The sequence below is a fragment of the Silurus meridionalis genome, chromosome 1 (assembly GCF_014805685.1).
Source record: "Silurus meridionalis isolate SWU-2019-XX chromosome 1, ASM1480568v1, whole genome shotgun sequence".
NCBI classification, from domain to species: Eukaryota; Metazoa; Chordata; class Actinopteri; order Siluriformes; family Siluridae; genus Silurus; species Silurus meridionalis.
The window spans coordinates 23330527-23347209 of record NC_060884.1 but is presented as its reverse complement, the minus strand read 5'-3'; the positions used below and the strand labels follow the sequence as shown (position 1 = coordinate 23347209).

The 16683-nt window shown below is 37.5% G+C and overlaps 1 protein-coding gene across 15 annotated transcripts in view; it reads right to left on the bottom strand.

The window, feature by feature from the left end:
- Window positions 1-1498: 1498 nt before the first annotated feature.
- The window catches only part of kif1aa (kinesin family member 1Aa), a 56510-nt gene continuing 41325 nt past the window's right edge, over window positions 1499-16683 (bottom strand). For 10 of the 15 annotated variants that reach the window (XM_046845667.1, XM_046845679.1, XM_046845712.1 and 7 more), the window contains 12 exons: window positions 14074-14100; window positions 10446-10560; window positions 10088-10221; window positions 9871-9932; window positions 8901-9046; window positions 8467-8670; window positions 8267-8338; window positions 8024-8148; window positions 6213-6356; window positions 5575-5767; window positions 5341-5459; window positions 1499-5247 (listed from right to left, as the gene is read on the bottom strand). In XM_046845667.1, coding sequence (XP_046701623.1) covers window positions 5205-5247; window positions 5341-5459; window positions 5575-5767; window positions 6213-6356; window positions 8024-8148; window positions 8267-8338; window positions 8467-8670; window positions 8901-9046; window positions 9871-9932; window positions 10088-10221; window positions 10446-10560; window positions 14074-14100 — 1384 coding nt within the window. In that variant the 3' untranslated portion in view covers window positions 1499-5204. The remainder of the gene's footprint in view (window positions 5248-5340; window positions 5460-5574; window positions 5768-6212; window positions 6357-8023; window positions 8149-8266; window positions 8339-8466; window positions 8671-8900; window positions 9047-9870; window positions 9933-10087; window positions 10222-10445; window positions 10561-14073; window positions 14101-16683) is intronic. The other 5 variants (XM_046845687.1, XM_046845704.1, XM_046845750.1 and 2 more) reach the window with 1 other exon arrangement.

Genomic DNA, 16683 nt, shown 5'->3' with positions numbered 1-16683 from the left:
CTGTTTCCAGTTGAAGTAAAATATTGAGACTGTAAGCTGCACTATGAACTGAAATCCCAAATGTTTAACTCAGAAAATCTGCACTGAACAGCATCTTTTCCACTGAAAACCTATAACCTATAATGACTTAAACAGAATTAGTCCTGCAAGGTATTAGAATACATATATTTTTATTGTACATGTACTTAGTATTAAACATGATAATCTTTCATAAATCATCTACATCAACTGATAAACACAAAGCCTATATATATATATTATAAACACTGTTGTAGATTTATTCATTACTAGAGACTCAAAGCACTTTTGTACATCGCTCTGGATAAGGGCGTCTACTAAATGGGACAAATGTAAATGTAAATGTAAATGTGTTCTGTTTAACATACATCTTTAATCCTTTTCTAAGTCCTTTTCTCAGTATTTTGCATTTCTATGTCTCTGTGTGCTTTCATTAAGCCCACTTTAAATGCATTGGCCATGTGTGTTATTTTTATCTGTCAGTTGTTTCCCTGAGAAAAGTAATTGTGACAAAATATGGAAATGGTTTTGAATGGTGCCATCTTTAGAGCATCCGGGTAGATGTAAAGATATAATAAATTATTTCTTTGCATATTTCAGTGGATAGTAAATTGGGGTCAGAGCACAGGGTCAGCAGTGTTACAGCGCCCATGGAGAACAAATGGTTAAGAACCTTTTACAATAGAATAGTGTCTTGGCTTGGGAATACCCTGATTCCTCCCAATCAGGAACCCAGAGCTAATGCCATATACAGTTCTGGGGGAAAAGAGAGTTCAGCCTTCTTCAGGTTTATGTTTGTATTTATCAAGGCCAAGCAATAGTCTTCTCAGAGGTCATGGCTGAACTTGGTATGATGTGTACACAAACCAAAATATAGTCACACTGCCTGATGATCTATTTTGTACTTTGTAAGGGCATCTGCCTAATGCCATTAATGTAATATGTAAATGTAACTAGTTTTATTAGTATCACAGAGCTGATCACTGCTGACTGTTGAAATAGGAATTGTGTACTTTTTTTTTTTATTTGGTTTTTAATTGTTGGTTTACTTTTGAGGTAAATTACTAAATATCCAACACAGTATATAGACGTTATATTGTGCCATTTTATGAGCTGCATTACTCAGGGACTTCCTTATCTATTGCATTATTTCCTGTTTTAGCAAAACAAATACCGTTTGCTTTTCTATTTTCTACAGTCAGAACCATTCAGTCATGCTTTTAGTGCCAACTTAAGCTTTACCTCTTGTGAAAGGTAAAGGTTTATAGATATAAATGTGAAATTAATGAATTCTTTCTGGTGTAGCTGTAACTGGATGTGGTAAAACCTGATTAGCAAATGTCCAAAATCGAAACTGTAATATCTGAACTGTCTTAGCTTTTATCATAGTTTTTAAAAATCTAATAAGTTACTACCACATGCCTCATGATCTTAAAAATAACAGTAACAAGATGTTGAAATAACACATGGACACCGTTTATAGTGTTGCATAAGTTCCACATTTATTTTATATCAGACAATGTGTTAAGGTGTAGCTACACAAACATTTTGACTCATAACTCAAACACTCACAAGACACATTGAACTACTACCCATTAAGATGGTACCAATGGGTTTCAACTGCATATTACACCATTCACAGCAAATCATGTTTATATACAATGCAAAGTAGAACTGAGAAGATAGAAAAATGTCAGTGAATGGAGTTTGTGCATATGATGAAAATGGAAGCACACAAAGAAATGCTGTTGGTGAAGAGAGCCTATCATTTGTTTTGTTTTATTTCTCTGATAGAGGTTGCTGTATGTAAGCTCTGTGATGGTGAATGAGTGAGAATTATAATGTCATGCCTGGGCGTCATTGTGTGTCGATGTGACGCAGGCAAGGAGGTGCAAGATTTCATCCAATGCACTCTCAACAACATTCTGACAGAGGTGCACGGACAAAAGACAACTGCACCCATGCACACGCCGCCGAACATAACGAATGATATATTTTTTTCCCCTTCAGATATGTGCAGACACAAACGCAAAGCTTTAGAAATGGATCAGAAGATTAAACCACAGTCTGGAACACTGGAGCACAGTTGTTTTTATATGTAGGCAGCTTGACAATCTTCCCATGCAAAACTGGACATACTTATTTAGAAGATGTTCTTTGCAAACAACACAAACAGCACCTTTCTATAACTGTGCAGATAACAATAACAGCATAATAAGAAGCTTTGATACATCAACAGTTTAAACTAAAGCAGCTTTGGTGATTGGTCAATTTCACAACAAAACGTTCATAACGTTTATACTTTTCTCCAGATTATAATATCTCTTATATAGCCTTGGCAGTACTAAGCATGTTCTGGAGGTTGGCCGGCCTCAGTCATGCTTCCTTCTTCATTACTGTTTAAGGAGACTTCAGGTAAATGCCACATGACAATCAATCTGGTTCCTAAAAGACATTTTAAGTTAGGATCCGTTCCAAGTCAAAGTCATAGTAACCAATATTTGCCAGTGCAGACAAACAGTATTAAGAAAAACCTCAAAAAGTAATAGTTAACTTTCATGAAAAAAAAAGCAGTTGAGAATGACCAATCACAACAGCACAAATCAGTGGTGTGTAACATTCCCGGGAATTTTCACCATGACAAAGCTTCTGATAACCAGCACTTTCAGCAGCGCAGTGTGCATTTTCACTCGTACACAAACAGAGGCATTTCGCTAACAACACAAACACAAGCTGTTTGCTCTTCTTTATTAAACATTAAGCCAACAGTCATAACACACAGCAACCAGTAATGAGAGAAAGCTACACTATGAGTGCTGTTAAAAATGCATACTGTAGCCTCTAAGCTTACAGTCTCCACTTTCGTTTTTTTGTAGTTTGTGGAAAGTTTAAGGTAACACGATGCTTGAAAAAGGTTGAATTATGTGAACATCACAAAACACGATGTACACAGTAGGTCCATTTCCATGTGCAGATTTGGTGAACTGTGCAAAAAAAAGATTCATGTTGAAAAATCCAACTTGGTCTAATCAGCTACCGGTTGCTAAAACACAAATGATACAGTCAAACTAGTAGATCATAATTTTATTTTGTTAATTTTCAGAATCTTTATTCCTTCATCGAATTGAATGATAAATTGTCTGAGATTGAGTTTAAAAGTGCTTTTTGTTTGAGTGTCTTTGCTGTTGCATTACTAGTGAAAATGGTTTGCTTTCCACTGGTATCAGTTGGCAAACACAGTCTTTAGTATCTGGTGTCAGCTAAAGGACTGTAGTCTAAATTCAGACCCTGAAAGTAATTGCAACAGATTGAGAGATTGAGTCTGACTGTTGTTCAGAGACTTAAATATGGCTTAAATAGACTAAATATAAACCAGCTCTGCTTCTGTAGTAGCTACAGGACTGAAGGCATTAGATCAGAACAGGAGAATGTTCACACAATTTGACATGCGTTCTGACAGCTAACAGTGTGGACAGATGGTTTAAAGACTATAGCCATTATGTTTTTTTTGCCATTCCATGCTTATCCAGACCAAAGTAAAGATTTTTTATAATTGGACATTTCAAAATGATCATATTTACAGTATGTGCCCCTCTTTTACCACTGTACTGAATGCTCCTGATCTACTATCTTGACTAGTCATGCTTGTGTTTTGGTAGCCGCTAGCTGGTCAGATAAAGCTGGATTTTCCAGCGGGTATATATGTGAAGTCGAGGATCTACAGGAGTCACAAGATATGCTTACAAAATGACTTAAGATATAATAAGTGGACAGCATCAAAACTCAACCTCCAATATATAAACCTTGGGAAATGATGAGCGAATGAATGGGTTGATGTAATTTGGGAGACTTGAAGAATGGCAGCAACAGTTGAGAATGTAGAAACATGGGAAGCTAGTAAAATCATATACAAGTTAAAACCTGCTGTTTGTGGTTATACAGACTTTTGTCTTATCTTGTCTGAGTAATGATCCTTTCTCTATTTTTAACTGGATATTTTGCAAAAGGCTCTTTCACCCTTCTAACAACTTCTAAATGAAACATTCAGGTGATTTACGCATAGTAGCAGTCATCACAGCATCACATCCTATTCTCTGTTCCTCTCCTGTGAAAGCATTCAGTGGGTCGAGGAGGGAAAGTCACATGGTACATAAGCAATTGATTATTAAAACTCATTGGGGTGGGGAAAGTGCCATTTGCAGATAATTGCATTAAACTTCATCAAAACATTGTCAATAAATACACAACAAAAATAAATAAATGCATGTTAAATAAATATCTAACTTGACAAGATTTTAATATAAACTTCAAAGTAAATCAACCAGAGATAAGATCTTTATGGTATAAGTTCATTTTAGAAAATATTAAACTGGATTATCATACAATTTAGATAAGACTCACACATAACCATCCATCTCTTTGTTTTTTGTTTTGTTTTGTTTTGTACACACAGCTATGCGAAACATGAGCGATGTTAATGTTTCTCATGGCATTCCCTTTTTAATGTCATATAATCGTATACAAATTTTAATGAAGACTATCCAAAACTTGCACTAGAGCCAAACCTGGGAAAAAATCTGGCTAAATCCCAAACTGCATACTACTATTCTAAACAGTATGTAGAACAGATGATAATTTAGTGTTCATTGTGGGATACAGCCCCTTTAGCATGTGTCTGTTGAAATGTGAAGCTGATAATAACAATGTTACTGGCTGAAATAAAATACTGACCGGATTCAACTGTAAAGAATACCGCAGTATGGCCATGTGATTTAAACATTCCTATATTGACCATCTACTTCACTGTTGGCTACTCATCTTTACAAATCTTGCTTAAATGTGTTTCACTTGATCGGTAAGTTTCAGGTTGTTGTTTCATTCATTTAAAGAGTGTTGGAGCTTTTTTGTGTGATTTAAGCAGCTAAAATGAAGCTAAGCAAATGCTTCTAATCTCCGTTACTACACTGATTCAAAACCTAGATTGGCCTTAGATTCTCAGGAGGGTTATGGGTTGAACATCCAGGTCCTGGTAGACACACAGGTGCTTAGTGCTAAATAGGGTGAGTGCAGGCACACACAAGAAGGAAGGAGTGTGACAGGCTTTAGAGACTTGGACCGGGCACTGGAACGGAGGACTCTATATACAGGGATAGTCTTTGTTTGTGGGCTTTGTTGTCTTTGTCCTCTCAAAGCCTCACCTGGGCTGCTCTTCTTCTGGACAGTTTGGACCTGCGACAAACGTTGTTCATATAATTATAGAATTGTTATGACAATCTGCTAGTACAGGAAGGAGGAAACACTTCTTGACATAATTCTATTTACCTGATGGAGCCAGCAAGGAGAGGGTTGAATGCATATAGCCAGTCATGCATCTCTTTGTCATTGCTGGCTTGCAGAAGTATCCCGCGATGCTCTGTGCACACGGCGAATGTGTACGGAGTCTGCAAAAGAATAAGACATGAGATTAACACAAAATACATTTTAGATTTTATTGTTTTATACAACCACTACATAGGGCTCAGTACATGCGTGTGCGTACAGATAAATGTCCATTACCTTCAGCATGGCCTGCTGGTCCTCACTGTACTCCACTTGTGCAGAGGACAGGTTAAGGATGGCTCTCTCCACTGTGTCTTTCTCTGAATTGTAGATGTAGACATACGGCCGGCGCACCACCACGTAGCGCTTAACCCAGCCATTAGTGTGCGGTTCCAGGAAATGCAGAAAGCCTTTTTTCGATACTATGGGGCTAGAAACAGCAAAAACAAGAGATGGTTTACAAGCTAACACTAGCACCCCTAATACAGTTGTCTTTTTATGACTAACAGACAAGTATGAAGAAAGCTTCACATTATCATTACATTGCTTATTATATCATTACCCATTTTATTTGGTAAATACATTCATTTATCTTTAAACATAGATTGCTGAGGTGTCTGCCATACATGTTGTTTTGTATGTTGCAACTATAGAAATGATCACATACCAATTAAGCGCATTCACATACATCAGTATATGAATTACAGCAAGCACTATTGTCAAAGCTGCTGTTATCAGATAATTAATTTACATAAGAAATTAATTAAGAAAAAGATTTCAGCAAAACAAAATTATATACTATTAAATGTTGCTTTCAGTAAATCTGTTAATCCTGCTTTTCCTTTTGTTCTCACTATTAAGGTCTGTAAACTGACCTGACGCGGATCTCCTGGATGTCAGGGACAAATGTGTGGTTCCTTGATTTGGACTCTGGAGCTCCGGTTGGGGACTTGTTGCTCTCTCCATCAGATGTAGAGCCTCGAATCGGGCTCACAGCACGTGAGCAAGGTGCTGGGGGTCTGCATATATAGGTTTACACCAACAGTTTATAACAATCCATTAAGAAAGTGTAGTCATAGTCATGATTTAAAATTAGGTTTTTTTGTAGTAATCTCTCTTTTTGCATGTTAGCACTCTCATGCTGGAGTAATGTGGGCTATGCCCCTTTTTTATTATAAAGATGCCTTAATGGTACAGCATGCTGCACAATTACTTATTGCATGCTTCCAGTGGTGTGCCAATAGTTTAGGGAAGCCTAGCTTTTGGGTGCGAGGGTTCAGTGTACACATTTTTTTGGCCATATAGTGTATGTGCTGCTACATACAATTTGTATTGTTCAAAGCAGTTTGTGGCAGTATTGTGACAATGAATTTATGTAAGCTAACATAAAAAATAAAGCTATTGTTAGTTCACCCTAGCAAAAGTTTTCCTGTGTTTCTTGTAAAAGAGACACACAGTCATTTATAGTCAGTAACTAGCATGCTATTTAAGGAAGACACCTTTTATGAACTTCCATACTTCGAGTACATAGTCTATACTTTAAGTCTATACATTTCTATTTTAACTTAATTTCAAAGCTTTACTTAAACAATATGAGAAAGTTATTATAGAGTAATGATTTTATTTTGTTTATTTACATGAGTAAAGAATTTGGATATTTTACCACCTCAAAAGGCACACGATAAAATCAGTCAAGTTCATCTCAGATTTTGGGCCATACAATAGAAGAAATACTTTTACGGCATTTGGGACACACTTTTACACAGAGACTTACATGAATTTCATTCATAAAACTGAGCAGCTATGGGCTTTGCTCAGGGGGCCAACAGTCGCAGGTAGTGGTGTCAGGGATTTTAACTCATGACTAAGACTACAACAAATAATCAATATAATTGCTAATAATCTATATTGAAATTCGTTGTCAAATATGGTGTTATCGAATTAGTTGAAATGCTCAAGTTGCAGATTAGTGAGATGGCAAGTTAACACAGCTGCTTGTGAAATGGTGGAGAGTACAGAGTCAACCTGGAAAAGTGTGGGTCCCTAGACATGCAAGGCAATGGAGGCAACAAAGAAGACTGTAACCTGCAAATTATGCAAAGCTGAGCTTGTGTGGGGTGGAAGTACCACAACAATAGATGAGCACATGAAAAGGAAACACACTGGTGTCACAGATGAGGGTGAAACATCAGCACGGTAAGCAAAAACTGTATAATCCTCATCATGTGAAAATGGCATAGTTTAATAAAGTGCTATTGTGTAAACTGTTTGCTAACTTTGGGAAAGTCGCACTGGATATGTTCTGTCGTGACTCGCGAGCATCAAGTTGTGCAATCAGTTTGTTTGCGACATTTTTAGTCACTGTTGTGGTTTTCAGCGAATGCTTATGCATTTGTACATCAATGCAAATTTTCTTTTTTATATTAAATCTAACAAGACATCTCCCATGCACTCCTTAACAAGCAGCCACTACGAGCTTTAACATATTTTTTTTCAAATAGTTAAACTCTGAATTAGAGTTATATATTGTTAAGAATAAGCAAAACATCTCATTTTAAAAGTTAATCGCCCGATTAATCGATTATCAAAATAATCGTTAGTTGCAGCCCTACTCATGACCTTTGGATCCAAAGTCAATGCCAGAACTACTAAGATGTCAAAACAAGTGAACTGTGGTTAACCTGACCTGAGCTCAGTGTTGCTGCTGTAGCGTCCCTCGACCAGTGATGGACAGGTAGAGGAGGGTGTGAGAGTGTTGATGTCAGAGATCGAGGTGGAATCTCTCATCAGAGTAACAGACATCTCACTCAGCTGAAACACAAAAAGATTATATAAAAGCTCACACATAATTATGCAAGCCAGGCATTTACACGAAGGGTTTAACAACAAAAACTTAATATAAGAGTATTGTTTCTTATTAGCAGCTAACCTTGCTCTCACTGGCACTCACACACACATGACTGTAGTCTCTGTTAAAGGTGTGGGTAAGCAAACGCAAACACTGAAATGAGAGGATAAAATAGTGAAAGTCTTCATTTACAGAACAATAGGGTTATATCAATTACGCCATGATTAATGACAAAAGGGTAATTGAATTTATTTTTTAACAGGATTATTTCAAATTTTTACCTTGGCAGCAAGCTTGCGCTGCCTCTCATTGGTTATTTCATGCCCGGGGTCAGCGTCAAGGTCGTGACCTTGCCCCAGATGTTTGGAGGGGGAGGAGGACTCGGTCAGATCTTCACACACGCAGGACAGCAGCACCTCCTGGCCCAGCAGCAGGGTGGACTCTAGCTTCTCCCTTAGGAGGAGGTAGTGCCTGGTTTTCTCTACCTGCAATGGCACAGTCACACAGAGAATGAAATGTAAATGTAAACATGTACAGCATATTGAAGATAGCTTGAATCAAAGAGACACTATTGCATTGTAAGTAAAAGTATGCTCACACACACATGCACAATGCATTTGCTAGCTACGCCATTTTGTTTGATTTTTAGCATGGTATAGGGAAATGCCTGTATGTGGATATAGGAGAACACGCCATGGTGTGTTGCGTCTTGTACCTCCTGCAGGAGGCTGAGCTTTTCCAGCTCCCACTGATGGTCCAGGATGAGGCTGTCACTGCGGGGCCTCCATCCAGCCAAATTCTCCTCCCCTCGCACATACGCCACGGATGTGTCTAATACCCGCCTGCGCCTCCGCTGCATCCCTACAAAACATCACAGCTATTTAATGAGACTAGCTTAAGTGAACTTTATGGCAGGTAATTCATTCAGTCAACATATTAAAAATTCTGTAATGGCACAAAAGAATCAAAAACATTTTCTCTTCACCCTAATGCACAGCATTAAATTAGAAATATATATGAGGATTTGGAGTAAATTTGTAGCTTTTAAGTACTCTTGACTAGTCAGGAACTAGCCAGGAGCCAGAGCAATACAAATGCAGATACTCTTTCTTTGATGAGCCTGAGTAAGGCATAGTCTAACTGGGTTTGCAAGCAACTGGTTGTTGGTTTTATTTAAAATGATGGCCATTATGATTCATTTATAGGTAAATGTTCAAATATTACACACAATTTTTAATGATTAAGGTGATCATCGATTTTTTCATAACATTTCCAGTTTCTGCAGAGTAGAAATCGCATACCCTCTTGATTGCACTCACCTGCTATTGATTAGTGTCTCTACATAAATTCTTACTTAGCATTCCCTGTATAGATAACTGTTATAGTGTCTGTGGGATATCACATCTTGTGTGTATAATGCTATGGTCTCCTAGCTATTGCTTCACTCTAATTGTTTTGCCTTTATTTGTTGTTTGTCATTTTTTTTTTATTAAAGCCCTTCGTTTATACTCCTACTGTTAGATTCTATGCCATGCTGCATACTTTTAACTTTTTAACTATTAACTATTATGTAGCAGTCACAGAGCCACAACAGGAAACATTTAAAGTACTATAAATTTCCCATAATATGTTTAAAATCCTGTTCATTTATATATAGAAAAGAAAATGAAGGACCAATGTTTTACCTGGGCTGCCAGCATCTGCCAGGTGGCACAGACTGAGCTCATACACTCCAGTAATTCGGTTCCTAAACAGAAGTTACAATATATATAAAGTAATAGTAAAACACAATCACAATGACACAAATGAAAGAGATAAACGTCTGTTGCAGTAAACGATTTTCTATGTATCTTGTGTAATTGTTGTAAAACATGTGCTCTGTGTGTATATGTGTGCGTATACCCTTCAGTTGGCCTGAGGGTCCCACTGCTAAACAGGCTCCTGATGGAGCGTGAGGCTGAGAGCTTCGCGTCCCGGGAATAAAACACCATGCAGAAGTCTTTGGTTATTACTGTAGGCTGTGTGCAGTTCTCCATCTAGAAGAGTTGGAAATCATTTTTAGACAATTTCAAAGCAGTTTTTTTAATCAGTCTGAGCTTGCTCATACGGGGCAAAAAGCAAACCGAGATTCCATTTAATATTTATTTAAAATGCATGGCAAATCAAAATGCTGCAATAATTGTGGCTATTCAATGCTATAAATAAATAGTTATCGCGAGCACAGTCTGATATTAATATTGGAGTGACAGTCGAACGTTACCTCTAAGTAAGCAGACAAAGTCATATAGATTTTCTCCCCATATGGAGTCACTCGGTTCAGCAAAAGCGAGTTGTGCATGGATGAATCCCAGGCAGCTTCAAAGCGGTAGAATGTCCTATACATTGTATCAAAGGAGATTAAGCATGATCAATTTCTAGTTAAAATGAATGGCTTTAATAAGTATTTAATTAAACATAGCATAAAATATTAACTTGGCACTAACTGAGGCATCAGTCATTGAATGTCTTATTCACATTAATCAGCAGAGATCTTAAAGCACTATTTTAGGATCTCAAAAGCGACTTTAAAAAGACACAGATTACAGGACATCATCACAAGATATTAGCATGCCAAAAAAAAAAAAATAATACACTAAACACTGAAGATTCTTTCTAAACAACACAATCACTAATATGATGAAAAATGACAAACATTATAATGGAAATAAACGATGAAAAGAACTGACTGGGGTGAGTGGATGTGGGACCATTTTACAACGTTACAAAAGCACAAGCCAAGTATTCATGTCCCATAACAACATTATAAATGTAGTAATACTCATTGAAACCCCTCCATATACAAGTTGTAATTGTAATAAAGATATATATATATTGCCTCATATCTCTTCCTAATGACCATCACAATACAAATTGCTGATGAAAAACCAGCCCATCCCAAAACATAATTAAGCATATGTTCAGAATTTACTGCTTAACTAGTATTAGATCTGTATGAGAAAGTATGAGATGTAAGAAGGAAGGGTTGCATCTCAAAGACCTATTCCACCCTAATGCTCCTCTATTTTGATAAATGTAAGTCTTGAACTTTCAGATAGGTTCATTTCTATTTCTGGCCTTGTTCCATGTATACACTGGCTCTGGGGGGAAATGTGAGCAAGGGTGAGTAGTTATGGAATCAGATGGAAATGTTGTACTTTAGGGCACTTTCACAAATAGTCAATTTCCTGAGTTTTTGTTTGTTTGTTGATAAATACATTATTAAATTAATCAAAAAGCAAAAATGTTCATCAGGGGTGTACTAAAATTGCATACGTATGCATGTTGGAAGAATGTACTGTAAATCTATATCTCACTTCAGTTCAGAAAAGACAGCCCTGGTACTCAATAAACTACAAGTTAACTGTATAAAACTTTTATTTGAATATACTTTGTGTATAGCAACAAGTTCACATTTCCGCAATACTGCAGTTGTCCTTTAGCGCAGATTAGCTGCTCACATCTACACAGCAATTCTAGACATAACCCAAAATACATGGCATCTTTGGGTTACTTCCTGAAGTCAGATCAAATTTAAAGATAAATTACTTTCTCACTGGAATCAAACCGCAATAGAGTTCACTTGGATCCAAACTGAGACCAACCTCGATAAGACACAAATAGACCAGTTGTTTTAGGCCACACCTGAATAGCACTGTATGAATAAACCACACAGAGGTTAATGCACCAGGGTTTGAATCAAACATGCTAAATGGCATTCTTAGATGAGGTGTACTCTGGAACACAGGACTGAGTACACAGGACCAAGGAGAACAGGGTGGTGTGGGACAGTCTCACAAAATCAGATGTGTCTTGAATGAGAGAACAGCAAGAGAGAGAGGCAGAAAGGGAGAATGTGGAGGAGACCTTTAATGCTGCTATACAGTTTTTGTGACCTCTCACATTGGACTCTGTCTCTCCTGTCACGCAGGCTCATACACACTCTCATACACAGCCTCAAAAACCTTTATAATTATCATCAACACATCTGAATACACATACAAACGAGAGAGCCTGAGAGCCTGAGGGAATGGAAGAAATTTGCACACATTCAACAAACAGGATTTACTCAGTGTTTCCTCCTCAGTATTTTTCACTTCATACTCTCTTAACAGGCCGTCCAGCCTCTAAGTCATTATTTTGGCAGGGTGTGCAAGGAAACCATCCATTCTATACTTTTTGGCTCCACTTCTATCAAGGGCCTAAATGAGATTTGAGAATTGTTCAGTGCACAGGAGTGAGCTAGCTATGAACTATTGAGGTAATAGTTCCATGGATTAGCTTTTAGTGTCTGAGCTTTGCAGGCATCGCTAACGGCCAGATTCTGCAGCAGGTTTCTGTTGTCGCTAACATTTAAAGTCACTGTTTAAAGGGTGTAGGGACATAAAATGCTGCCTTTTGTGCTGTTGCCAGAGTCACATGTGTTTGATGAGAGAGCTATGGTACTTCTTTTACTAGCAACCTCCACCCATGCTGAGTGCCATGCACTGGGTTTGGATTGGAAATTACACTTGTTTTGCTTCATTTCCATGGTGCATGTTTTTATTTGCTAGCGCTTAGGGTTAGACGGGTTCAAGTTAGAGGTGCTTTTTAGTAAAGCAATAATATGAGCAGACAAACTAATTTATTAATGAATCTTTGAAAAATACTTTATCATGGTAAGGGCCATGGTGGGTCCCTAGCCTATCCTGGGAATACTGGGTGTTAGGTGGAAAAACAGTCTGGATAGGACTTATTTGAACGGTTTCGTGAACACACACACAAAGTCACACACACACACACACACACACACACACACACACACACACACACACACACACCTACATTAAGTTAATGTAGCTAATCCACCTACTGTCATGTTTTGTGAGGGTGGAAGGACCCAAGAGAAAAAATATATGGGCGTGGGGAAAATATGTGCAGTTACCAAATCTTAGGATTAAGTTTTCCTGGAGTTGTATAACCACTATGCCTTATTCTTAAGATAATCAGTGAAAACTCACTAAAAACTATAGAGACATAACTGGATGCTACTAAAAGCCTGCACAGCACTGCCCACTAGTGGTACAATAAAACCCAGAGCTATATTTGAGAGAAAAAAATCATCCTGGAGCCTACTGGAGTGTTGACCTTGCACATGATAAGGTCTTACACTGTAAATTGTAGATTAGCTCACACCACTGGGAACAAGAAGCCTAGCACAACAACCTGAATATGAGGCCACAAGTCATGAAAAGCCAGCAGTTTGTGAAGCTTGATTCTCAATCATCACTGCACACAGCAGCACCCAAAGCCTTGACATTTGTGGTGGAAATCAATCAATGCTGTGGTACAGCCTTAATGAAGTCATAAATCGCTACCCAAGAGATGTGTTCTAGATGTTCCAGAACAGTAAATTTTACATGGGTGGATCAGTGAAGAAACAGTGACTCATTACGAAATGACACAGATAATTAAAAAGCAGATTTTAAAACTGTAATCCATGTTATGACTTCTTTTTAATAGTATGTTTGGGAAGTTATGCTTTGTACAATAAAACGGGCTAGAAAAATGATCTCTACCCCACCTCCTGCAAATATTTAGGCGAGATTCAGCCCATAGAAAGTGAAGCCATGCACCCCACAGTCAACTTCACATCCCAGACCATACATACACACTCACAAAAACATTTTCATAAGCATAGAAGAAAAATGGGAAGGGACAAAAAAAGAACAAATACTGAAGGACACAAAAAGCAGCAGCAAATGCAAGTGAAAAATGGGAAAAACAAAGTACAATGGAAAGTGACAATGATGAGAAGAGAGTATAAAATGATGTATAGATGAAATAGGATAGGGATTGGAAAAACAATATACCTAGGCATGTCCGAATCAAGAAACTGTCTGCAAAAACACAAAACAACATTCTGTTAGTGAACTTGAGGGTAGATGTTTCAGCACAAGCATCATCCATGATGTTACCCGTGAAGGTTTGTGAGGATACTGTTACAGCAGCCATCTTGACAATGGTTCACTGAACAGAACAGTCCAGTCAGCACAACTGGCTAAGCCTAGGCATTAGTGCCTGGTTCTGTCTTTCGGGTTACTCCTTCGGCTGTGGTCAGTGGGATTATGCTTGATGTAAGGATTGCAAGGAGTTTGTGACTGTATGGGAAAGGAACTGGAAGATGAAGTATGTCAAACAGAGACACAATCCTATTGAACATAATTTTATATAAATACCAGAGCTCTGACAATAATTCAATCACATCATTAGATTAATTTGTTCTAAAACATGATCAATTCTGTAGTAATAGCTATTTTGAAGGGACTTACAGAAGATGCTTTGCATTATTTTACTGTTGTTCAAAAGTAAGGAGGCACCAGCGTTACCTTTGTATAATGGTAAGTTATTTTTCCTCCATGGGAGTCCTCTGACCAGAGAATTTTGCACTTTTTATGGACATGACAAGCTGCGTTTGTTATTTTAAGTCTTTTTTTTCAACAGAGAAAGAAGGGAGGCTGGTCATGAAACAATTGTTTATACATTTATCGTGTGGATTTTATTTGCAACATTATCAGTAAAAGGTTATATGTATTATTTAATTATAAATAGTGAAAGATATAATATGCTGTACACTTAACACATTCCTTTAACTAAACATTGTTTGAGAAAGAGCTGTATTATGGAGAACGATTTTGCCACATCCTGCTATAGGGAAAATCAACTTCACAACAACTTTTTTTATTGATTTCCTAAAAACGCATAACCCAAAATGCTTTATTTGCTTATTCATTTAGGTTATTTAAGATAAAACATTTAAAAAATAAATAAAACAAAAACCCTCACAGCAAATAGTGTTATCCAATGTCAGTGCATGTTACGGTTTATGTGATGCTGCTCTAGGTAATGGTATAGATTAAGCTAGTGATTTTATGTGCATTTTACTCTGACATGAAATGTGGTCACATTAACTAGATTGCTCAACATGCAATGAGTAGTGGTTTCTAACAGGCATGAGGATTACTTTATCCAGGGATTTTTTTGTGTTAGTGGTTTTATATTGTTAGTGCTCAATGAAATATGCATTTAATTCCTATAGGGTTAAATCTGAAAAGTTTCAAGTGGTACATGCAGATCTCAACCATGCTGTGAATAATCTATCCTCAGAGTAGTGAGTTAGTAGTGGAGAGGAAATGGAGCAAAATGGATAGAGTTAATGGATGAATAGACAGATGGAAAATGGACACAAAGTCACACAGGCAGCAAGGAGGTGAACTAGAGAACCTTCAATGTATTTGATAATCCATTTAGGATTAAAGAGAATCTCATTCTGGATACAAGTGAAACTTAAAAAGGGAAACAAAATGGTAACATATTGTTTAAATGGTATGTGTTTTGGCCTGTGTAAAAATATATTTTGAATTAATTCTGTATTATTTACATCTGTGTCAAAACCTGTGTGACAGCAAGTTTTTAAAGGCATTGTGGCAGTGAGAGTATAGTCAAACCACCAGTTGTAAAGGGGTGAGGGTGAATGAGTCAGCAGTGTCTAATTGCAGTTAAAGAAACTTATTCATGTGCCTGGTGTTCTCATGTTTATGACGTGGTATAAACGCCCTGCGTTGGTTCCTCTTAAGTGGTAATAAAAACATCAGGAACAGGTGTCACAAGTTCTGTGTCCAAAGCTTCTTGACCCATAATCCACTGGGTCCCATCATGCATAAGGATCTAACAAAGATTTGTTACAGCAGCGGCAACAACCTTTCTATAACCCTATATTTGATATTATATGAGCTTTGAGAAAAAGTCATATTGGAAATGCTGACATCCTAAAGGATCTAAGTGAAGTCTCACAGGCCAGCCATGAGAGCTCCAGCTGCCAGACACCACTGCCATACAGAGCAGAATAAAAAAGTCAATACAGCTTTGCTCTCCAACAAAAACTGGCACTACAGCCAGTGCTGTGTGATTCTTGAGTGCCCTTATGAGTCAGGCCTGTAAAAAGTCCTCGAAATGCAGCTAGCAGTGTTGTCATTTCTTTCTGGCAAAAAAAGAACTTTTGCTTTGCTGACCCTTTTGAACAAATCTCTTTTAGGTTGTACAGCACACCGCTTGTCAGCGCTTTGGCTGTTTATCTGAGATTAGATGCCAAGGCAGAAAGGAGAGGAAATGAAGTGCTCCAAAGAGTGTAGCTTGTCATGAAAGAAAATTTCTGCTTAGCTTAAGGGAAGCTGAACTACTGAACGCCTGCTGTTATTTTGTAGTTAATCATAGCATCAGTGAACAAAGTAGATAGAATTCTGTGCATTCAGATTGTCAGTACGGTTACTTCTGTACCTTATAAAGAGTGCTACATCCCATTTTCTTACAGGATTTCATAAACATAAAACTCCCATTTAAGCTTCTTGATACACTCAATAATAAAGTGAAGTACTATCAATGCAAAATAATCTATGTCTAAAAAGTCTGGCAATGTATCGTGT